The following is a 23,164-nucleotide window of genomic DNA, read 5'->3' on the forward strand; positions in this document are numbered from 1 at the left end:
TATGACCACATCATTGTCTATACTTCCTCTCAATCATTCATATTTTCATGTGAATGTAGATATGTAAACCTGTACCCTCCATTCTCTTCATTCTTCATTTTAGTATATTGCTAAGTACCCTCCAAGTCCGCACCAAAATAAAAATGTAAACCAATAAAGAAAGGAAAAGCACAACCACCCATTTTAGAGAGGATTTGTGTTTATTGACCACAGGACTAGAAAAGGAAAAGAATGGATGCTGAAAAAAGAGAAAGCAGGATTTGTGTTTATTTTATTATTCTTAATATTATTAGTACCCTACCTAGGTTAAGGTAAATTAGCAGTAGCACCTACTGGGGCTCTCATAAAATTGAAGAGCTTTGAATTATGGAGTTTCCTTTTAGTTCACATGAAAACTCTTCCTCCACCACAAAAATGACTTCCGAAAATTGACTTTCAAAAATAATTGGCTTGTGGTACAGGAGAAGTTTTCAGGCGGTACCAAAACAAACCCTCTTAAAAATGTAAAACAACATATTCATATATCCAACGTCTTGAAGACCATGAGCAGAAATGTGGTGTCAAACTACTTTGGTGGTTTATTACTTGCCCAGTATCACATGTCCCCCCTGCTTTATGAATCCTCCATGTCCCCAACATCCCAGTATCAAATTCACAGTCAACCTAGATGAAACGCGTTGTTTCAATTTACAAAAGAAATACCTAACTCATAAAAAGGCTAATTTCTGTATAAGCTTGTCAAAGATGAGAGTCAGTGTTCAGATTAATAAATAAATGCCGAACAATACTATTGTGATAAACGTCCATGGAAACATCTGAACGGCTTCCAGAGAAGATTACAAACAAATAGTACTCGGGTTAACATCTACACCATCACTTCCACTGTAATAAATCTAGAGCCTGTTGATGAATCTGTTTGTCGCCAGCTGCCACAACATTAAAATCTACATGCAGAAAAGAAGACAAAGACTTCAATGGAGCATATTCTATATTTGAATAACTTTCATGACTTTCTGGTTTCATATGGTGGCAAGAAGACAGAGAAGATTAATGAAATTGAAACTAGAAACGGGTTCAGAGGAGCTATATTCAATAAGCACGTACTTGTTGCGATTGAAAGTGGAGAAGCTTCCCAATGAAGTTGGTGTCCTTTCCAATCAGTTATAACACCTCCGGCGCCTTCAATAACAGGTATCAATGCCAGGAAATCGTATGGCTGAAATACAAAGTTTACCCAAGGAAGATAAATAATTGAGTATATAAAAAACAACTCTGGTTTTAATCATCTTGGGGCTCAGCTCTATATACAGGGGTGGCAAGATTCAACAGTTAAACGATAATAGACAGTAAACCGTACCTTCAGACCAGACTCAACAACAAGATCCACAAAGCCAGAAGACAAAAGAGCATATGCATAGCAGTCACAGCCATACAATGGAATTTTAACCTGACCAGTGCACAAAAGAAATAACTGAATGACAATAATCAATCTAGATATGTCTTTTAGGAAACAGAAATGTCTATTTTAGCATAATTGTCAGATGCAGTCACCATAGCTAGAAAAGTTCAGATACTATTGTAATACATCGAGACACATATAAGTAGAAAGGAAACAGCAGTGCAACATTGTTGCTAGTAGAGAGAAAAATGTGCAAAGCTTAAGATATTCTGGTTCCTTGAATTCCCATTCTGTGTGATACTTGAGTAGTCCACAAGATTGAAGTTGAAACAGTCAAAAGATGGTCTAATAATATGCAAAAAAGGTTGAACCAGCAATACAATAATAGATTGTATTAATAACACAAGCAGATTCATGTACGATAATCCTGTGAAAATGGAACAGACCTTGTCTCTAACACGAATGAATGCCTCTTCTGCATCTCCACTGAACAGATGTGGGCTTGTGGTGTACCTAAATACAGGGAAAATGAAATTAGAATTGCTACTAGTTAGACATGTAAACCTATGGTAACCATGTCAGAAATTGCAGATGTGAAAATTAATTTCCACTACTTCTGTTGCCAGAACCACCTTTTTTCTGTCCCTGTCAAAAACATACTCAAAATAAAGTTTGCAAAAGAATAAAAGAAGAAAAGCATACAAGTATGCTTGAGAAAGGTCAGCACAAGTGCGTGTGGACACCTCTTGTCCGTTCAGTGTAGTTCTCTTTCCAGTTATCCCAATCCACCTTTCTCTTAACACAGGCTGATCAATTATGCCAAGTATCTGATGAAACGAAACCAAACTTAACAACATAAAGTTTACTACACAATTAACTAAGAATTGTGACAAGAATAATTACAATCTGTAGTTCATCTTGACAACATTCAGTTTGTCTACAATGTAACCAATAAGATAAAATACCAAGTATCTTATACATGTACCAGTGCTTCAGTTGAGAAAAAAAGCCATCAATTGAAGTTAGCATTTTCCTTCAAAATGTATACAGGAAATGATTGAATAACCAGTTTTTCTTCATTCTTTAGTAAGCGAAATGCAATAATTGAAGATGCATCCAAGGAAAATAAAACGTAACCTAGTCTAATTCTATATAAGTTATAAGCATTAAAACGGGAAGAGATCCTTACTGGTGTCCCATTTTGTAAAAGAGCTATAAGAGTACCAAATAGGGGCTTCCCTGAAACATACAAAAAAGCACAGTCAAAGTGAAATATCAGAACTCCCCAACAACCACAACAGCAATAATAAGTAAAACCATAAAAGAAAATTACCAGTGATAAAGCTCTTTGTCCCATCAATGGGATCCAATACCCAAACATAATCAGCACTGTCTTCTTTACACCTCCACCCTTTTTCCTCTCCATAACTGCAATTTAGTAGAGAATCTAGGCTCATGTTTCAGTCATTTTAACTAGAGAATCTGTGGATTATTCCATGATTTGAGCTGCTGATCGCCCAAGCCATAAACACTCGAGGATTACAATTTTCTTTTATCTCGCATTCGTCAATTAAATAACACAATGTCATTACAAATGTTTCAATATAAAGACTACAAACAAACAGTTGACCATTCATGAGCTCAACTGATTCATAGCAGATTCCTTATTCCTTAGGTTCCAGGGGGAACATATCAATACAAGTGTTATAGTTGGATCCTAGTTTAGCTATCACATCCATTTCCAAATCAGCAAATGCAGAAAATGTATGTGCAATAATTCTTTCAGCCTAATAAGCCAATGTACTAAGGCAATAGATATAAGTGTTTTAAATTGCGGCCGCAACATAAAGGGTTTTTGGATCCCTGCATTGTCATCGCCACAACAAATGCGGCCACATCAACCCGCATTTGTCTGCAATTCTGCAAAGCACTCACAGTCTCACAACTGAGAGAATAATGCAATAATAAAGAAGTAGGAAAAAAGAGTTACATAGCATGAGAAGGGAAATTGTCAAGTATGATTGAAACCATAGCTTCCTCAGCTGATTGATCTGCAATGGTTACTGGACCTGCGACATTAATTAATTAAAAGAAAAGGGTTGAAAGTGAGGGAAATTGGAGAATGAAGCTAGCAGTTACTGACTGAGATCATGTTTTTGAAGAATTTCAAATTTATTCCGGAAATATTTACGGATGACTTGTCCGGCGGCGTCGGCGGCTTTGTTAGCGACGTCGGCGAGTTGCAGAACCTGAGGGTGAGGGTGAGGCGCCGCCATGGCTCTGGTTGTGAATGGGAGTCTGGCAGGGGCAGTTTGGGAAATAAGATGATGGCACTGCCACGACGACATTGCAGAGAGCGAGTTGGAGTTGGAGTTCAACCAAATGGATTTGGAATTGCAATTGGAGGCAGCACAGCACGCATTGAACTTACCAATCAACTGTTCCAATTTTTCGTTCTCTCGTGGCCATCAAATGGTAGGAAATATGAAAAAGAAAATAGGCTTAAATACATTACTTTTGTTTGATAACTTTGGTTTTTCATCAATCACTTGATAGTTGAAGTCCCTCATGAAATTTATTAGTATACACCGTCTCTCATATTTACTAACGGTTATAGTTTTGTTTTCTATCAATTACATCTAAAATTTAACGATTTTTTACTACAAAAATCAATTAAAAATAAAAGGAAAAATTAAAACGTAGAATATTATGAATATTTATCTTCTTCAAGAAGCATGTTTTTCATCATCTTCATAGAAAAAGATGGTGAATGTCTGGGTTTTCTTATGAAAATGATGAAGAACATGCTTGAAGAAGATGAATATTCATAATATTTTGGCTTTTAGTTTTTCTTTTTCTTTTTAATTGATTTTTTTATTAAAAAACCGTTAAAATTTTGATGAGAGCTTACGGAAAATCAAAATTGTGGCGGTTAGTAAATGTGAGAGACGTTATAAGCTAATAATGAGAGACCAAAACTGTCAAATCACGATAAGTGAGAGTCCAAAAGTGCTATAAAGCCTTTTTGTTTTTTATCCTTGGAATTTTTTTTTTGTTTAAAGTCCTCCAAAAATTACATGTTTTACTTTTAGTCCTTGCGGTCATATTTTCCATCCAAAGAAAACGTAATTACATGTGACATGAGCTATTCTATTTAGTTTGGATGGAAAATGTGAAGGAAATTATTAAAAACAAAACGTATAATTTTGGGAGGATGTTAACCAAGAAAAATGTTTTATAAAGATGAAAAAAAAAATATATATATTTTACAGGACCAAAAACTTATTTAAGGTAAAAAAAATAATACAACCGTTATTTCATTTTTTATTATTATCAAGCCATAGACTATTCTCTCAAAGTTCTAACAATATAATTCACTGTTTAAAAAAAACAATATAATTCACTCTAATTATCTAGCAACTTGTTTTTTTGGTACATCGGAAAGATAAATTGCATCTGCCAGGAGTCGATCCCTAGACCTCCTTTACCCAACTCATATATCCCCCAACTTCGTTGGAATGTCATTTAAAAAAAAAGCTTTTTTTTTTGAAATGAAAAAAAAAAGAACTTTGCTGGAATGTACCTTGTTTCAATTTAGTAAAATGATTATATCTGCAATAATTAAGAATTAGATAGTCTTTAAAAAAAATAATTAGCGTAAACTTTTTGGATTTATAAAAGTATTAGAATGTGGTAAGGATTAGATTCAATGGATTTTTAGGAGAGCAAAGACTATGTTCGTTGGCTGGCGAAAGGGGGGCGGGGGGGTATTGGTAGTGATGCTGGACCAGTTCGGTGGAAGCTCCCTCCTCCAGGTTCGTTCAAGTTGAACATGGATGGCTCTTTTCATGAGTCACCGGCGTACGGGCTTTGGGGGGCTTGTGAGGGACTCCACGGGTGGTTGGGTGACGGGGTTCATGGCTGCAAAGCTGTTGACGTTGAAGATTGGCTTGCAATTGCTGTGAGTTTGTGGTTTGCGGGTGGGTGTGTGTGAGGTTGATTGCTTGGAAATCATTGAGAGTTTGCAAGGAAATTGAGTTGACTTCCATGAACTTGCAACTGAGTTGTGGAAGTGAGGAGTTTGCTGCATAAGGAGTGGGATGTACAGCTCTTGCATATTCCAAGGAGTGCTAATTATGCTGTGAATTGTCTTGCCGGTTTAGGAGTCATTTGTCAATGTGCGCTGCTCCGCCTTGAGGTTCCTCTTGTGGAAGTTAATCTCATCTTGGCTAAGGATCTGTTAGCTTTTTAGTTTTTCTTTTCTTTTATTTATTTTCCGATGTACCAAAAAAGAAATAGAAAATAGAATTTAAAAATAGTCAGAAGAGAAAATAAGATAAGATTGATTAAAAAATAGATAAGATTATTGAATAAAAAATATTAAAATACCATAAAGGTTATAGATAGCTACAAAAAACAAAAGCAACCTATCGCAATTATTTAACTTATGATGTTGTCATCTTTTGTATCAGGACGCTGAGGAGGCTTTAACCTCGCTCCTGTTATTTAACGTTGTTTCGCTTCTAGGGCCATGCCCCTCCATGTTAAAAAAAAACTTAAAATTTGTAATAATTAAAGTTTAATTTTTATTATTTAATAATATATAAATGATACTTAAACAAATTAATCATTATGAGCTACACACATGACACATACACACCACCAATGCTAAAACCCAGTAGACGAATATAACCTAAATCCTTTATTCTCTTATTTTGTACAGCATAAAGCAAAAAAGGTCAAGAGCAGCGGAGGAGGTAATTGAAAGCATAGACAACTTACTGGAGATCCTTATTCGTCTCCCGTTGAAACTCCTTCTACGATTAGTGTGTCTTGAAGCAATGGTTGACACTCATCTCTGACCAACAATTTCGTGACCCTCACTCTCTTCACCAACACCGACGCTACCCCACTTCCTATATTTTCCCCAAAGAGGTGAATGATGGCCCATCACAAATCATTTCCTTCACCACCACCACAACTCCAACCCTCAATGTTTATTATCTTGATTTCTCCAATCGATCCAAAGTTATAGTCATTGTTCGTTCGTGCAACAACCTTCTTCTCTGTCGTGATTATAACTTCAACTACTTCATTTGCAACTCAATAACCGAAGACTTCATCACTCTCACTTTGCACGGGCACCCATTCAGGTACAAAAGAAAACATATTAACCTTTATCTAGCTTTCGATCCCTCCATATCGCCCTGCTATAATGTAATTTATGTTGCTACGCAACCCGATTCAAAGTTTCTCTGGGTCTTTAATGTGTATACATTCTCTACATTCAAAACATGTTCGCAGATTATGCCAGATATTTTTGCCTCTAAACCATTTGGACTTGAACTGGATGCTGCTAATGGGGTTTATTGCAACGGTGCCATTCATTGGTGCAACAAAGGTGATTTTTCCGTGTGTTTTGATGTTGTTAATCAGAGCCTTAAAAATTTCTCAATGCCCATGTCTAATTCAGAATGGTATGGATGATTCATCCATTGTTTTGGGGAGTCGAGGGGTCGTTTGCATATGATGGTTGACAATAGAGGTGAGTTCTTAATGTATGATATTTATGAGTTGAAAGAAGATTACACTGGATGGTTATTGAGACACCGTGTTGACCTCCTTAATCCCCTGCGAGTTGCATATCCAATTGACTGGTTATTGAGACACCGTGTTGGCTTTCACATTTCTAGCACAGTAAAAGGCGATAAATTATCAATGTTGGTGTTGATTATTGTTGTTGAAGGTAAACATAAACTAGAAGTACTTCTCTATGATCTTGTGGATAAAAACTTCAACAAAGTTATGTAATCCGGAAAGGTCTTCAGTACGTATTTTCAAAATATTGCACTTGTAGAAGCTGCTGATAAATGATAAGATTTGCTCATAAAATGCAAGGCATTCTTTGTGTTTTTCATTCTTATTTTGATTTTCTTGTTTGATGCTTTTAATTTTGCTAATGAAGATAATCAATCCATGTATTGGGGGTCTTACAAATGAACCAACATTTAAATGGTTCTGTTTCAACAAATTAGACTATAGGCTAACACCAATCAGATATTGGTGAATGCATTGTAACATATGCCCGTTTTGCAAACAAGCAAAAAAACATGTGCCCGTTGCCATTGCTTTTGCTTTTTGTAGTTCACTATCATTAACACCTACTGGAGTGGAGTGATGAATTTTGTGGGGTTGTCACTAGATAACTTGTTTGAATTCTCACATATTGATCAGAGCTAAAGTATTGTTATTCTAAGATATCACCAGATTAGTTGTGTTAACTAGAACACTACATGGTAAAACACTTTTTGATTACTCACTTTGATGTGTGAAAATTCTAGAAGAGAAAAATAAGGTGTTTTTCAAGTCCTAAATGCATAAATCTATTGATTAGAATTAAGTCACTAGATTGTTAGTTGGATTCATTTGTTTATTTTACTTGTAAACAACAGGTAAAAACTTGACGCTACAATTAATTTAGTGTCGGCTTAGAGTCATTGTCAGGACAGACGTTAACGTGATAAAACCTATTTTTTTAGCATTGGTCTCTTGGGATCAAAGCTATCATAGTATCCATAAAGTTGACGTTATTAACTTGGAAAGGTTGATGCTAATGATATAAATTACTGTAGATTAACATTCACTACAAGAAAATGCTCATTAATATAGGTCAAAAGCTAACCATAATAAAGTAAAAGCTGACACAAAACTCAATGTAATGTTGACGTCGTGACACACTCTAAAATCTGAAATTCAGGAAGATATTTTCTTGCTCTTTAAAGCTGACAATTATTATTCACTTGACTTTAGCTCCGGTAAAGCTGATATTGATGCAACCACAGCTGAGTTCACAAAGCTGACTTTTTTTTATCATTTATTAACTTTACCCTCCACCGTTGGATAAAAAGAGGATTCATACACACACACACCCTTATAAAACCGGGCATACCTACCGTATTCCTTTATACCCTAGTTTTACAAATCAGAATGCAAAGACACACTGCCTCCGCCGTAGCCGAGGTCATCGGAAACATAGACCTCTTATGGGAGATCCTTATTCGGCTACCGTTGAAACCCCTTATCCAATCGAAGTGTGTTTCAAAGCGGTGGCTTACACTCATCTCCGATCAACGATTCCGAGACGCTCACTCCATTCACCAACACCGGCGCTACCCCACTTCCGTCATTTTCTCCAACGTGTATGATGAGTCGCAAATTCTCTCCTTTACCACCGCCACCACAGTTCCAACACTCCGTTCTCTTGAACTCAATTTCCCCGATGAGAACGAAGAAGTCACCGTTGTCCGTTCCTGTAATGGTCTTCTCCTCTGCCGTGGCTATGGTCCCAATTACTTCATCTGCAACCCAATCAGCGGAAACTTCACCACTATCACTCCATGGAGGCCTGAAAGTAAAAGCATTGACATTTATCTAGCTTTTGACCCCTGCATGTCGCCTGACTATAAAGTCATTTCAGTTGCACAACTGAATTCACCGCTTCACTGGGTCTTCAATGTATATTCCTTCAAAACCGGTTTGCAGATAGGCCCTGATGTTCCTATAGAGATCCCATTTGAACTAGAGGCTGCTGATGGGGTTTATTGCAATGGTGCCATTTATTGGTGGTGGGGAAGTGATTTCTCCGTCTATTTTGATGTTGATACTCAAACCCTCAAAAATTTCCCGATGCCCTTGTCTGATTTGGAATGGGAGAACCAATGTATTGCGCATTTTGGACAATCTGCTGGGCATTTGTATTTGATCCTTTGTGAGGAACCTCCCAATTTTGAATTTGAAGTATTACCACTTTATGATATTTTTGAGTTGAAGGAAGATCTCTCCGGCTGGTTATTGAAGTATCGTGTTGATTTTAATCCTTTACGAGGCGGATTTCCAGAGATACTTTGGTACTGGCATGATTTGAGATTTTACATTGTCCGCACAGTGAAAGATGAGAAATTATCATTGTCTGTGTTGGTTCTAGACATAGATAAAGATGTAGGCCTTCTATATGATCCAGTGGATAAAGCTTCAACAAAATTATGTGATTATGAGACGGTCAACTCACCTGAATGTGTATATAACTGGGGGTTCTTTAGTATTTTGAAAACGTTGCTCCAATAGAGGTAACTGCTTAATTATAAATGAATGTTTTTTTAGTAATTTGTTAATTACCTTATAAAGTGCAAGGTATTATTTGTGTTTTTCATTCTTATTTTGACTTTCTTTGCTTCTTGATGCTTTTAGTTTTTGCTATTAAGGATATGATCTATCCATGTTATTAGTTTTCTTTCAAATGGACTCATCATTATCAAACTAACTTAGTGGTGTATGTTGTTTTTCCTTTTATTCTCTTTTATGTTCACGTTCAATTATTAAGAAGTATGAAACAATGTGTTTTAAGAAATTGATGAATTTAAACCATTATACGCTGAAGGTGAAAGATGAGCTTGAATCTTCACCGAAAGTTTGTTCATTAAGGTGGATTTAATTGTGCTCTGTTCTTTGGGATTATGGTTTGGTCTATTTGGAAAAATAAGTGTGATTTAATTTTGAATAATAATACTGCCACATTCTGTAACCTGATGATTCTCATTATGAGATATACCGCTGAAATTGCCCAGAATGTTCACCTTCGTGATGCAATTTCTAGGCTTCATATGAAGAAAAGTATAATCTCCTGGAAAAAAAAAAACCTGATGTTGGTGTGTGCAAACTAAACTTAGATGGTTTTGTTTGCTCCCAACCCTGTCGTGCTACTTATGGTGGGCTGATCAGAGATTGGAATGACACTCTTGGATTTGCAGGGACACTGGAGGGTGCTCTACCTTGCGAGTAAAGCTCTAGGGGGTTGTTAAAAGGCTGAAACAACCTCTACACCTGTGGATTAAAGTGCTGGATGTGGAAATCGATTCTAAGCTAGCCTTTGAGCTCAGGAGCGATGTCCTTCTAATCACCTTTGTGTGGACTTGGTCTGGAAGATTTCAACTCCTGCTTTGTTGAGGTGGGATGTTTCACTTTACTATGGATACACATATGCCAACCATTGGGCAGGTCATCTTGCTAAACTTGGTCATGGTGTTCCAAAGCTTATCCTGGATCTCTTTTCCCTTTGCTTAGAAATTGTGTGTTATAGAGTCTATTCTGCTAGAGTTGTGTAGTTTGTTTTTCTGGGCTTTTGCCCCCATTATTATAAAAAAAAATAGTTCCTATTGTAAAATGTCAATAATTATATTTTCATTAGTTAAGTTTAGTCTTAAATGAAAAAGTACGAGTATTGAGTTACTTAAAATAACGTGTAAAAGATGAAACCTGATTATAAAAAGTACCAGTCTCGACATAAAATGAGGCATTCAATTTTTTTATAGATAATTTTTACATACTTTGCAAGGAAGATTGTTACATAATGTGCTAAAAGCTTGTTACATAATATAAATTTTCAATAATGGATTCACGAATATTTTTTCATCAGTTTTATTTTAACTTATTTTTCTTTACATGTCACATGTTGAATCAATTATCTTCTTAGTTATTAAGGTGATAAAGTGTATAACAAACTTTCGTACAATAAATCACGATGGAAAACTTCAACCAAATAAGAGAATATAACATTCCAACACATGTGTTTAGAAACTTTCGTATAACATCAACCAAATATGAGAATACAATATTCCGACACATATTTTCTCATAAATGTTCTTAAATACCTTTTATAAAAAAAAATCTCAACAAAAGATTATCCATTTCAATGATGAATTAAGTTTTTTATTTCTAAAAATAATTATTATTTATTAAAAATGTTTGTTCTTTAATGTCATTTGCAGCCAAACTTTCTATTCTTATCAACTTATGTATCTTTATCTTCTATTCCTACCTCTATTTCCATAGTTGAGGTGGAATTTGTGTGGGGCCATTTTAAAAAAAAAAATCTATAGTACCAACAATAAACAAGACAAAAATTACTATCAAAATGCATTTTATTTGCACTTATATGTGCGGCGAAAATGTGCGGAACATCTGCACTCAATAACAATTGACCACAACAAAAAACAACACCTAAGCTCAATGAGATCGATGGGTAGTTCACATATTTGAACAAAGTGTAATTATATGTGAAGGATAGAGTTCGAACCTTGAGGATGAATAATTTGTACTAATTTACTAACAACTAACTAATGTAAACACGGCGTGGCTGGCGGTGGCGGAGAAGACTGACGGGCAAGAGTATGGATCGCCCAAGAAAGGAGAAGAGTGCGGGGGTTGAGAGGGAAAGGAGGGCTGAGCTGGGGAAAGGAGAAGGAGAAGAGTGTGTGGTATGGAGAAGGTTGAGTGCGGAGGAAATGGCAGAAGGAGAAGATTGAGTGCGTGAGTATGGATATGGTGTGTGGGATGAGAGGAAAAGATAAGAGAGGAAGGTTGGGGTGTGGGATAAAAGGAAAAGATAAGAGAGGAAGTTTGAGTGCGCGTGTGAGATGAGAAAAAGGATGAGAGATGACATTAAAACCAATCCCCAAATCCCCAATAACAAAAGCATAACTTGAACTAGATATCACAAGCAAGTGCTAAATTAAAATCAGAACCCACAGTGGTACTCATATTGAGTAAACACATAACACATTCATATATGCAATGATTCTAGAAAGCACTTCTGGATTATACATAGTACAAATTAAGCATAATTGCAACTAGACAATATACTAATAACATGCTCCGAAATGCCCATGATGTAAAAAGACAGAACTCATAACATCACATAAACATAGCTTCATCAGTGGCTGTGGTGGACGCCCGGCAATTTTTCTTTGATCTTTTCCATAAAACCTTTCTTCTCCCCGGTTTGATGTGGAGCACCAGGAGCAGAGGCTGTTGTTGTTGTTGTTGTTGCTGTATTGTGAGATTGTTCATTCCCTCCTCCTCCTCCTACACCTGGTATCTTCTCTTTTAGTTTATCCTTCATGCCCTTCTTCTTCCTTCTCCCACCTTCCCCATCATCTTCACTCTATCCAATATAATCATTAACCAAAACCAAGAAAGATAATTAAGTGTTTAATTATATATATATATATATATATATATATATCAACTACTAAAACTAACCAAGTTTTGTTACCAAATACATTTTTAAAATAATATAGTAAAAATAAAATAATTGTAAACAACTACCTATTGGGTAAAGAGGTTCAAAATAAAAACAACACATGTAACATGCTTTTTTTTCACAATAATCCATTTGAGACATTTGGGACTAAAGGGTGAACAATGCATAAACCAACCAAATACTCTAGTCCGCTTAGTTATAGAAACTCGATCCCATGTTATAATGTTATAATCATCTCAAAAGCCCTATTGGGTAGAAGACACATGATGTAAGACAATAATATAAGTTCCAATTCCACCAAATTAGAAAAGAAGCGAAGAAATATGATGAGGATATGTGTTTAAGTACCGAGCTAGAGCTTGAGCTGGAATTAGAGCGACGAAGCTGTCCAGTACCACCAGCCTGATCGGTGGCTCGCTCGGTGGCTATGAGATCAGCCACCGTGGTAGGAGTGGTGGTTGCGACGCCGGTGAGGTGGATGGGGTTGCCGTGCTCGTCGGTTAGCTTGACGGGGTTGCCGAATTGATCAGTGAGCTGGATAGGATTGCCGTATTGATCTCTTATTTGCGCTTCAGCCATTTCCTCTTCCTTCTTCAACTTAATTCAAACAAACCTTCGCTTTTAGCAGCACTCTGTTAGACTGTTACTCTATCAGTTCGAAGTTGTAGAATGTAGAAGACTACACTACAAGGTGTGTGTGGGTTCTTATATAATTCTTCAAACTAAGAAGCTCGTGGCGGTGTGCATGCATGTAACTTGATGCCAACACGTGGCTCCATAAGAAACCAACACACATAAAAGGAACCAGAACACCTGTCACGAGTAGCTGCATTCATAACATGCTTTTGCTCCTGCCATCCTCTTGAATGAGCTTATCTCATAATTTTTTGCAAGAAGAATCTATTGAAATCCCAAATTCATCCAGAGACACATAGACTGTTCCAATTTGGGTGAGGAAGTTCCAAAGCCAAATTAAATTAGACAATCATAAGTTTAATAAGACACTTAATTTGGTGTTTCTATGCCAAGTTATATGTCCAAATAAAATTTGGCTCATGGCTCAATTTACAGGGTTAAGTAAGTTAGTGTAAGGTAAAATCATAGTGGACAACCACAAAAGCTAAATAAAGTTGCTTCGATCCACCTTGATTTTAGCTTGGCAAGATTTTCTATGTTTATCTAAACCTGCACTGTAATTACAATCACATACTTGCCCAATTCAATCTGCTAACTACCCAAAAAAAACACAAACTTGGTAATTGGCTGTTCTGAAACTGTTTCTTTCATTAAAAGCAAACAAATAAAATCAATCAAAATAAATGGAATCGCTTATCATCCTATAAAGACCACAGCCCAACACCATAAACTCCCAAGGGCTAATGCCTGCATTACATATCGTGGACAACAAGGCATCATTTGGATATAATGATTATACCCAACCATCCATGCAATAAACAAATCGACCTGTACAATACAAAAAGACATTTGTCTCAAAACACTGTTTATGTCTCTATATCATCTTATACTGGTATGTTTTCTTCTTTACAGAGTAATTTCAGCTCCTAATCTTGTTGGTGTCACAGATTAGTGTATACAGATGCTCTGAAGTCATGAATTAGTACATAATGCCCTTTCCACAATCCTTTTGAGCATGCAGAGAAGATCCACAGTGGAACCTGCAATAAAGAAACATTTTTAAGGACAAAAGAATTGCTGAGGAATTCCAGGGTATATATAGCAACCAAACCCGAAAGAATCTGGAAGCACAATTACTTGCTTACTACATAATGGAAAAGCAGCAAAACCTTATTTCTTTATTACCCTGCATGCAATAAGTGTGTGTTGCAATCATTTCTGATAAAGTAAAATCAACTTTGGATAAAGTAAAAGCATTTTGGAGAATTGATTTCAGTTCCAAAATCAATTCTGCAAAAGCTAGAGAGTAGCTTCAACATTAAAATTCCAAACATAAATCACTTAACTTTCTAACTCACTTTTACTATAATCAATTTTAATACCAAAATCAACTGCGACAACGCGGATCCAAATTCCAAACACACTAAGCCAAATATAAGGATGAAACAAGAAGATGAAGAAGATAAGGAAACAGACCTCCCAAGAAGCAGCTTATTGTTTGCTAGATTTTGCCCAAAAGAAACCCTTCTTTCTTGTGGGGTGATTATCTAACATGGATCTGGAACCCTTTGAGCCGAACGTAAAGTGTCGCCTCAAAAAAGGTTTCCCAAAGGAGCTTTTCCCACTGGAACTGGAGTCAGCCCTAGGTCCTTTACCTTTAAGCCCTCTCCCTTTGAGGTGATCGGACACAACAGAATCATCATCAATATCACTGTCCACAACCCGATTCTTTGATTTCTTGTTTCTAGCCTTCACATCCATTTCAGCTTTCAAAGCTTTTTCAGCCAACTTCATAGCTTGTTTCTCACCAAAAGTGCACACTGGGCAAGCTGGATCATACTTATTGATGTCATGTGTCATACTCTCCAAACACTCAGCATGATATACATGTCCACAGATAAGAACAGCAACTACAGAAAGATTATTACTTCTCCAAGACATCTCTGTCAAAAGCTTTGAGCAAACACCACATGTTTGCAAATCAACTGGAGAAAAAGCTGAAAGCCAACTACGGGATCTAGCTAACCTTTCGCGATTAAAACTAAAGGACTCGCTGTCAAATGACCATCTGTCTCTATGGGGAGTTCCCGTCATCTCAGGAAAGCCCGGTATAGACCAACCATCTGAAGATCCCCCATGGGAGCGCATACCTGATTCATTACTCCAAGTAGGAAACATGGGCCTTTCTTCAGACAGAGAGAACCTGCTGGGTGACTTATATGCTGGGATTCGGCTATCAGAAGCTTGCCGTAACAGCTGGTGTCCAGGGGAACGGTAGGGCCACCTTGATGGAGTCAAGCTGGATGGAAGCATGTGACATTGGGATGATAAAGGAGATGCTGACAATGAAGTTGAAGGCAATGATGGTTTTGTGGGAGATGGACAAGATACTATTGATGATTCAGTCAACTCATTCCCCTAGCAAGTGAGTCGAGGAAATCACATACCAACAACTAAGCAAAAAAGTAAATGAAAAGAGGTATTTACTATTAAAACCTTACCTGTTCCACGTTCATATCCATAGAGACAGTCCTTGAAATAGATTGGTCTACAATAAGCATGAATAACCATGTCAAATGCTATAAAAGAACCAGTTGACAGAATACTAGTTAACCAGTGGATCAAGTAAATTAACACTAGAGCACTGGCATATTGCAGATTTTAAAAGATCACAGAGCAAGCCATACAAAAAAAAACACATTATCCGTAATGATTTGCCTAGCTGCCTATATTATGTTGCTGGTTCTTTGGGAGGATGGATATATAAAAAGTCACCTATAAATTTTTAGTGTTTCCTCAAGAACTAGAAAGAGCAACTTTTGAAGAAAAAGGCTATAAAAAAGCTATATCATAGACTAAGAGTGTGTTTGGGTAAACAACTTAACTTTTATTTCCATTAGCACTTATCACATGCGCTTCTTCGTATGATAATTTCAGAAAGCTTATTGAAATAAGCTTAAAATAGCCTACAAGTAGGTGGTGTAAGTGCTTATTCAAAACCTAAACCGAGTAACTTCTGAAAATAAACTCATAACAACCTATACATAAAGCATAAGCTATTATCATAAGTTCATACAATCACTTACATTAGTTGCATAAATGCTTATACTATAAGATAAGCTCATATAAATTCTTCCAAAAAAGGCCTAATTTTGGAAAAGCTTATCCAAATGCACCCATAATTGCATTTGCACTAGCTGGAACGTTTGTGTTTCAGTGATTCAGTCTAAGCTTTAGTTCAACTAACTGTCATATGCAACAAGTTATATCAGTGGGAAAAAAACATATCACCCAAAGAAACTAAGACTCACAAAAAGTGACATTAATTTCAGTGCTGAAAATCCGTTTTTAAATTGTTCTCATTCAAGTATCAGGATGAAAATATATGATGGTCTTCTATAGAGTCTTTTCCGTTTTCCATTCCCTTATTATGTGTGGTTTAACTTTAAATATTGGTCAGAACAGGAAAATTTAAAGACCTAACAGTTTCTCTCCCCCACTCTGATAACTTTTTGTCTTTATAGAACTACCATTGCATTTAACCACACTCATCACCTATTTCTGAAACATTATGGGATAGAAGTATATTCGAGAAGACATCATCAGAGTGAACTATGAAATAACTGATACAGATCCAGTTCTAACAAGTCTAACCCAAGTAGGTTCACAGTCAAAGCCAGAAATCTGAGTTCCTGAAAGTTACCTGTAGGTGAATTTCTCACATGTACATTAGTTCCTTCAGAAATAGGGGATTTTAGGCATCTGTTCCGTTGATAATTCTGCAATGGACTTCCATCCTCGGAGACATACGCCGATTCATTTTTATTCTCTGATCCATCATTTCTGCTGATTCCATCAGAAAACCAATTTATAGATGTATCTTCACCGGCTACACGCCCTCCACGATGATCCCACCTAAAGCTCCATGTCGGAGAACAACGAGTATTCCTATGCAATACCTCACTGGTTGATCCACTTTGTACAGTTTTATCTTTGGCAGCAACACAACAAGCAGCACCCATTGCGATGTAGCAGCAGTATTTAGCTTCTTATACAAACACAAACACCAATTCTATCCGCAAATACAAATCCACACCACTCATTCGCGAACACAGCTCTTTCCCTGTTATAGTGACAAAAAAAGCATACTATCAACTGCAATGATAAATATTATGAAAGTCAAAAGGATAAGTCCAAAACAAATTATCTGTTTCACACAACCAGGACCAGAAGCCTAACTGAAGTTCAGTGTTATCAAATAGCGGCTATAGAGGCGGCGTAGCGGATTTTTGGTTAATCGCGACGCTGCTATTGCCCACTATAGCGCGCTATTCCCTCTATTCGCCGCTAAATAGTGGCCGAAATAGCGGATTTTTGGCTCAGCGCGATGGTCCTCAATCACGATTTGACAACAGGGCTTTAGTTAAACACCATTCCAAATTAAAACACCCCACACAAAAAAAAACCAAGCTTTTTCATAGAATTCCGGATGTAATGAAACCCAATAAACTCAGAATGAAAATATATTGACAATAAGCTTTTTCATAGAATTCCCTATGTAAAAATCCATCCAATTTCAGGGGCACACGAAACTGACCCACTTAAAGATGGGAAAGAATTGCAGCAAGAGTGATCTAAATCAATAGAACAATATTGATTAATTAGATAATAAACAAGTGATATTGTACAATTTATGATAGATTTGGGTAGCAACCTGAAACCAGTGGCAAGAGAAAAACAAGGGGGGATTGATGATGATCCAATAAATAAATTACCCCAAAAAATAAATTGAGAAGGGTTTGGATGGGGATGATGATCCAATAAATCTGGTATTACAGTGAAAGAGTGTTGAATAGAAATCAAGGAAACCGGAAATCGTAGAAAAATGAAAATCAGCTCACTGAAAATAAAAATAAAAAAGTCAGAATGATCCGAAATTAATGCTTGAAAAACGGAAAACACAGACAAGACCTGGAATGTCGAATATAATAATAATAATAATAATAATAATAATAATAATAATTGTGATTAGATGGATAACTAGAAGAAACTATTGATTGTGAAATTCGCAGCATAAACATGAATCATCAGCATATGAGTGTGACATCGAAGGTCGCGTACCTCTTAACGAAGCGAAGCGTCGCCGCCACAGTTACAGAGAAGGAGAAGGAAGAGTGAGTGAGTGGTGCTTGTTGCAGAGAGAGAGAGAGAGAGGAGTGTTTGGGACTCAGAGTCGGAGAAGACGGTTTGTTTAAGCCGTGAGAGATTCTCCCTCTTCTTCTTCTTCACTACTTGCGGCTATGCGCTAAACTCCTCTCAATTATTTAAACAATATTTATTTATGGGGAATGCTAACTTACTCCCACTAGTTTTTTAGAAGGAGTAAGTTAGCATGTAACACCTTTTCATTTTGACAAAAAAGTCTAACTTTCTCTTCTTTAACAATGCTTTAAATACTGGACATTTATGTAATTTCACCTTACTCCTTCTTGAGAAAAGGTTTGAAAAGGTGAAGTTGTTTTTAAGCACAAGATAAAGGCTATTTTTGTCTTAACTGAAAAGGTGTTACATGTTAACTTACTCCTTCTAAAAAACTAGTGGGAGTAAGTTAGCATTCCCCTTTATTTATATGTTAAATAGATTCGGTAAACGACTACTCAAATACTCAAATAAATATATTTTTCACAAATTGCATGCTTTTTTTTTAAATAAAAGTTTGGTTGGGCCGGACTCCGATAACCGCCATGGATCATGTGGACATAGGGTTTCGGTATTTATAGGTTATTCACCAACACACCTTTGTAGCGGTGGCGAGAATTATAAAAATTGCCTACAAACTGTCATTCACTCTAAGAGCATTTTCAATCATGGGTTGTTAGTTAGGTTACTTAAATATTTATTCTGGTAGATTCAAACTGTCACATAAGACTTAATCAATTCATAAGCAACTGATGCAGATTTTGTTCAATCATGGTTGCTTATTTTACTTTTGTTTGGTTCCACTATACCTCATATATTTACTTTTGGTTGGTCTTGAATGAAAGATAAAATATAATTTTTTTTGTTAAAAAGCAACCACAAAGAGAATAAACAATGTTGCTAAAATTTAAGCAACAAAGAACGACATATAATATTCATTGAAGATGCTCTATATAATATCCCAAAATAAACAACGAGCCTTAAAAATAAAAACATCTCTAAGAACATGCATTGAAGATGCTCTATGTAATATCCATCACGACTAGGGCATAAGTGCATAAATTGCGTCGCATTTATATAGATATGGGTAGGGTTGGAGGTTGTTCTTAACTAACCTCTTAGGCCCAACATCAGATTAAACTACTGAATAGAAATTTCAATTGGTTGAACAAAAAAAAAAGTAATTTCAATTGTATAATTGATTTTTTATTAATAATTTAGTATACACTTATAGTAAGATTAGAAAAATTATTTTCTTAATTAGGTTGCATCGTTCTAGATAAAAAATGAAAGATAAAATGTTACTAGTGCTTTTTTACCCGCGCGTTGCACGGGGAATATGTCTATTATATTTGATACATCGATTCATATTTTAAATTATAAATATTTAAGATGCTAAGAATGTAAAAATAATCATAATAAAGATGTAGATATTTAAAGAACACAAATTTTAAAAAACACAAAAGTTAATAAACCAAAAACTTTAATTTTTGCATATGTGAGGTATAACTGAATTTTGTTTGTGAAGATGTATACTCGTGTTGCATAAAGGGTAATGCTTTTGTGTTTTAGATATATAACAATACATAAATATATAATTATTTTTTAAATTATTAAAAATACACTTAAGTTATAGAAAATGAATTTTTTTTTTAACTCGTACAAATTTTCATTTTCATGTAAAATGTTTCTCCCCGTGAGATCTCGTAACTCTAATTTGTTAGCACTAATAAATTCAGGTCATAATTTTATAGTACATATGTATTAATATTTTGTATTTCTCTTACTTTTCTTATTATCAAATTATTATAGTTATATACTTATATAAATATACACTCTTAAAATTTTGAAAATAATACTAAAGTTAATTATATTAAATTTATTCTATTAAAATAATATCAATTAATTAGTTTAGAATATAATGATTGTATAAAAAAAGTATAATGATACTTTTTATATAAAACAAAATCTCACGTAGATAGCATTATAGTATTTTAAAATTAAAACATACAATTGAAAATTATACGCAAATACAAACAACAACCGCTTTTAGGTTTCAGAGCAGACTTAAATGCAAATCATCTTACTCAATAGATTCTCATTTATCAGAGAAACAAAATCTTATAAATTTCATAAATCAATATAGAAGGGGAAATTCTAGTGTTTTTTTACTCGCGCGTTGCACGCGGAATATGTCTATCGTATTTGATACATCAATCAATTATTTGATTATTTAAAATATATTAAACAACATATGAAATAGAAGGGTCTCAAATGCTAAGCAAAGTGGACCAAAAGACTTGTCATCTAAGCCTGATTGAGATCAAGATGAAATCGTTTCACATTCTTCATGAACATGAAAACAATGACACAAATAATAGATATAAGGAATCACCAATAAAGCAAACGATAAACACATATTATGGAAAAAAAAAAAGATGTGATAGTAACACTAATCAGGATTGTAAAAGATAAATCATAAAGTATGACATCATTTTGTATTTATACCAAGTCATCCAAGTTTGAGTCAATATTGCAAGGTACCTACAAAATTTATGAAATATATAGGAATTTTTTTTTGGTTTGTTTGCTCTGTCCTGTTTTCTTTCCGACACTTTCTAGGTTTTCCTATCTTTCTGTCTTTGGGTTTCTTCTGTTTGGTTTTTGTCTGGCTCGATCTTTGGGTGTACTTTCGGGTTTTTTCCGCCGGTGTTGGTTGGTTTGTATTTCCTGCTTAAGAGTTTGCTCTCAAGCCTTTTGATATTATATATATATATATTTATCTTTCAAAAAAAAAAGTTTGACTTTTTTATTAGTAGTTTGTCAACACTACTTTAGATGCATATAATAATAAAATGTGTAAGAAATATATATTGATTCGTCTACTTGAAATTTGTCTTCTAAAGGAGAAGAACCGAAATATATAGGGAGTTTATGATCTTTTATAGTATATCAAGTAACAATTTTGTGTCTAAGGGTGATGACTATCCTATTACCACAACGTGATTCCACCCTTAGTACATTCATTAAAAAATTATTCTTTTTTTGAAAATGGAAGAAATAGCACGTGATTCTTTTTTCTAAAAATTCAACGTGTCAATACATTAGATAACAACTGTGATTCTGTTACATATTTAATTTTTTTAAAAAAAAGTGATTATTAAACAATAGATGAAATAGAAGAGTCTGAAATGCTAAGGAAAGTGGACAAAAAAGAATCACCAATAAAGTAGATGATAAATACATATTAATCATGGAAAAAAAAAAGAACGTGATAGTAGCACAAATCTGAATTGTGAAAGATAAATCATAAAGTATGACCTCATTTTTTTTATTTCAAGTCATCCATGTTTGAGCCAATATTGCAGGGTGCCTACAAAATTTAAGATATATATCAGACTTTTTACATACTTGTTTTAATCAATAAAAAATTATTTCATTGTAAGGGAAAATAGAACGAACCTTAAACCGACAATAATATTTTTGCATCAGATGTTCATCAACTTATAAGATGTCATAGACATCATGTTAACAATGAAATAAAGTTAGGTCACTTAGAAGTCAGTTTGTATTAAAAAAACTATTAAGATAAAAAATTAAACTAACCACTCATATGTTCTCAAAAACTTCTTGGTAGACAACATTGCGCTTGGAGTTTGAAACTACCCCTTGTTTATCCCCTAGTGTTTTTTACCCGTGCGTTGCACGGCAAATTGATTGTTGGAGTTGACATTAATAAAAAATATAACAAAATGTGATGAGTATAGAGAAATATGTGTGGTATAGAGTACATTATATAAGTTGTTTGTATGAGAGCTGTGATAGTAGAGAAAGAATGACGTAGATTCTCTCCCATCGTTGGGTTAAATAGAGAATAAGAGAGGGAATTAGTTGCCATGAATCGACATTTAAATAAAAATAAAAATATCAAAATATAAAAACAATGATAGGCTTAATAAATTAATAAGATTACTCCCTCCCAATAACCAAAAAAATTAATAAGATTACAATTGGAAAGCTAAAAAAATTGATCAAACTTTGTTCTATGTCTACTCAAAATGAGAAGATTGAAAAAATACATTGGACCCACAAAATCTGCCCCCTTTATCTCTCATCCCTTGCCAATCAAACACACTAACTCTTATCTCTCTCTCCTCTATTTCTCTCTTCTCTTTCACTACCATATCAAACAAAGCATTAGAGAACCTAGTTGAATAGCTTAGCAAGACTATAACAAAATGGCATAGGAGTTCTTGGAAAATAATTTTAAAATTTCTTTAAATTATTTTTCAAATCTTATCCAATATAGCTTTTGTTTGAAAGTAACATATCCACTTCATTAGCATTCTTTGTGTGCAATCACCCTCCTCTCTCTTTCTGTCTCTCTATTCTCCTGCCTACAACTCATTTCCTTCTTCTAGCTTCTCATACCTTATTTCAAGTAGTGCCTTGATTTCTTTAAGGCATTTGATTCAAATTAGCCTAATTGAACCAACCAAAACACATAAAGAATAAAATTAAAAACAGACACATAAGTAGCTTCAAACCAATACATTAATCTTATGAATCAAATGCTAGACATAAAGAACTTTTAACTAAAAGGATTCATTCTCCTACCTCAGAAATTAAAAGCATTAAGCCACATGCTTTTCCTTCCCAAACTCTATCTCTAGCCTTTAATGTACTTCAACAATTCTTCTCTAATTTTTTTTTGAAATCTCCTGCATTCTTCATTCCTTAGCATAGTCTGAGAAAACAAATCATAATATGTCTTAGATCAAGAAAATCATTTCAACCTACAATATTATATCAAGAAACTGATTTTGGAGCAA

At 34.9% G+C, this 23,164-nt stretch overlaps 4 protein-coding genes and 1 long non-coding RNA gene across 8 annotated transcripts; 2 read left to right on the forward strand and 3 right to left on the reverse strand.

The window, feature by feature from the left end:
* Window positions 1-707: 707 nt before the first annotated feature.
* Window positions 708-3,879, reverse strand: LOC130729128 (bifunctional phosphatase IMPL2, chloroplastic). Of its 2 annotated transcripts, none has more exons than XM_057580761.1 (9): window positions 3,591-3,879; window positions 3,390-3,468; window positions 2,733-2,827; window positions 2,589-2,638; window positions 2,102-2,226; window positions 1,846-1,912; window positions 1,358-1,447; window positions 1,105-1,216; window positions 708-944 (listed from the first exon to the last, which is right to left on the reverse strand). In XM_057580761.1, exons 1-9 carry the CDS (start codon window positions 3,745-3,747, stop codon window positions 874-876), a joined length of 846 nt encoding a protein of 281 aa, XP_057436744.1. In that variant the 5' UTR covers window positions 3,748-3,879; the 3' UTR covers window positions 708-873. The 2 variants fall into 2 exon arrangements, with proteins under 2 accessions (XP_057436744.1, XP_057436743.1); XM_057580760.1 differs by having other exon boundaries at window positions 3,543-3,879.
* Window positions 3,880-5,102: 1,223 nt separating this feature from the next.
* On the forward strand, window positions 5,103-7,316 carry LOC130732421 (uncharacterized). Its single transcript, XR_009017032.1, has 2 exons — window positions 5,103-6,552; window positions 6,704-7,316. It is a non-coding gene; the product is annotated as an uncharacterized LOC130732421 (long non-coding RNA).
* Window positions 7,317-8,386: 1,070 nt separating this feature from the next.
* Window positions 8,387-9,523, forward strand: LOC130718883 (F-box protein At5g07610-like). Its single transcript, XM_057569517.1, has one exon. The coding sequence runs from the start codon at window positions 8,387-8,389 to the stop codon at window positions 9,521-9,523; it is 1,137 nt and encodes a 378-aa protein (XP_057425500.1).
* Window positions 9,524-11,490: 1,967 nt separating this feature from the next.
* Window positions 11,491-13,618, reverse strand: LOC130729132 (embryogenic cell protein 40-like). The gene is made up of 2 exons (XM_057580766.1): window positions 12,846-13,618; window positions 11,491-12,398 (listed from the first exon to the last, which is right to left on the reverse strand). The coding sequence occupies exons 1-2, from the start codon at window positions 13,074-13,076 to the stop codon at window positions 12,168-12,170; spliced, it is 462 nt and encodes a 153-aa protein (XP_057436749.1). The 5' UTR covers window positions 13,077-13,618; the 3' UTR covers window positions 11,491-12,167.
* A 138-nt stretch (window positions 13,619-13,756) lies between these two features.
* Window positions 13,757-18,441, reverse strand: LOC130729131 (uncharacterized). Of its 3 annotated transcripts, none has more exons than XM_057580762.1 (5): window positions 18,255-18,441; window positions 16,837-17,256; window positions 15,635-15,681; window positions 14,610-15,551; window positions 13,757-14,173 (listed from the first exon to the last, which is right to left on the reverse strand). In XM_057580762.1, the coding sequence occupies exons 2-4, from the start codon at window positions 17,153-17,155 to the stop codon at window positions 14,625-14,627; spliced, it is 1,293 nt and encodes a 430-aa protein (XP_057436745.1). In that variant the 5' UTR covers window positions 17,156-17,256; window positions 18,255-18,441; the 3' UTR covers window positions 13,757-14,173; window positions 14,610-14,624. The 3 variants fall into 3 exon arrangements, with proteins under 3 accessions (XP_057436745.1, XP_057436746.1, XP_057436748.1); XM_057580763.1 differs by lacking the exon at window positions 18,255-18,441 and adding an exon at window positions 17,848-18,042; XM_057580765.1 differs by lacking the exon at window positions 18,255-18,441 and adding an exon at window positions 17,909-18,040.
* Window positions 18,442-23,164: the final 4,723 nt, after the last annotated feature.

The sequence above is a fragment of the Lotus japonicus genome, chromosome 1, assembly GCF_012489685.1.
Source record: "Lotus japonicus ecotype B-129 chromosome 1, LjGifu_v1.2".
Lineage (NCBI taxonomy): Eukaryota > Viridiplantae > Streptophyta > Magnoliopsida > Fabales > Fabaceae > Lotus > Lotus japonicus.

Bases quoted from the DNA above. Each gene is read 5' to 3' on its own strand.
- LOC130729128 (XM_057580760.1), bottom strand. From the start codon at position 3,747: ATGTCGTCGTGGCAGTGCCATCATCTTATTTCCCAAACTGCCCCTGCC. The intron at 1,913-2,101 runs GTATGCTTTTCT...CCCTGTATTTAG, and splicing joins GACCTTTCTCAAGCATACTT to GTACACCACAAGCCCACATC. The intron at 1,448-1,845 runs GTCTGTTCCATT...TGCACTGGTCAG, and splicing joins TCATTCGTGTTAGAGACAAG to GTTAAAATTCCATTGTATGG.
- LOC130718883 (XM_057569517.1), top strand. From the start codon at position 8,387: ATGCAAAGACACACTGCCTCCGCCGTAGCCGAGGTCATCGGAAACATA.
- LOC130729132 (XM_057580766.1), bottom strand. From the start codon at position 13,076: ATGGCTGAAGCGCAAATAAGAGATCAATACGGCAATCCTATCCAGCTC. The intron at 12,399-12,845 runs GTACTTAAACAC...TATATTGGATAG, and splicing joins CCAGCTCAAGCTCTAGCTCG to AGTGAAGATGATGGGGAAGG.
- LOC130729131 (XM_057580762.1), bottom strand. From the start codon at position 17,155: ATGGGTGCTGCTTGTTGTGTTGCTGCCAAAGATAAAACTGTACAAAGT. The intron at 15,682-16,836 runs GTAACTTTCAGG...TGCTTATTGTAG, and splicing joins TGTGAGAAATTCACCTACAG to ACCAATCTATTTCAAGGACT. The intron at 15,552-15,634 runs GTAAGGTTTTAA...CTCACTTGCTAG, and splicing joins TGGATATGAACGTGGAACAG to GGGAATGAGTTGACTGAATC.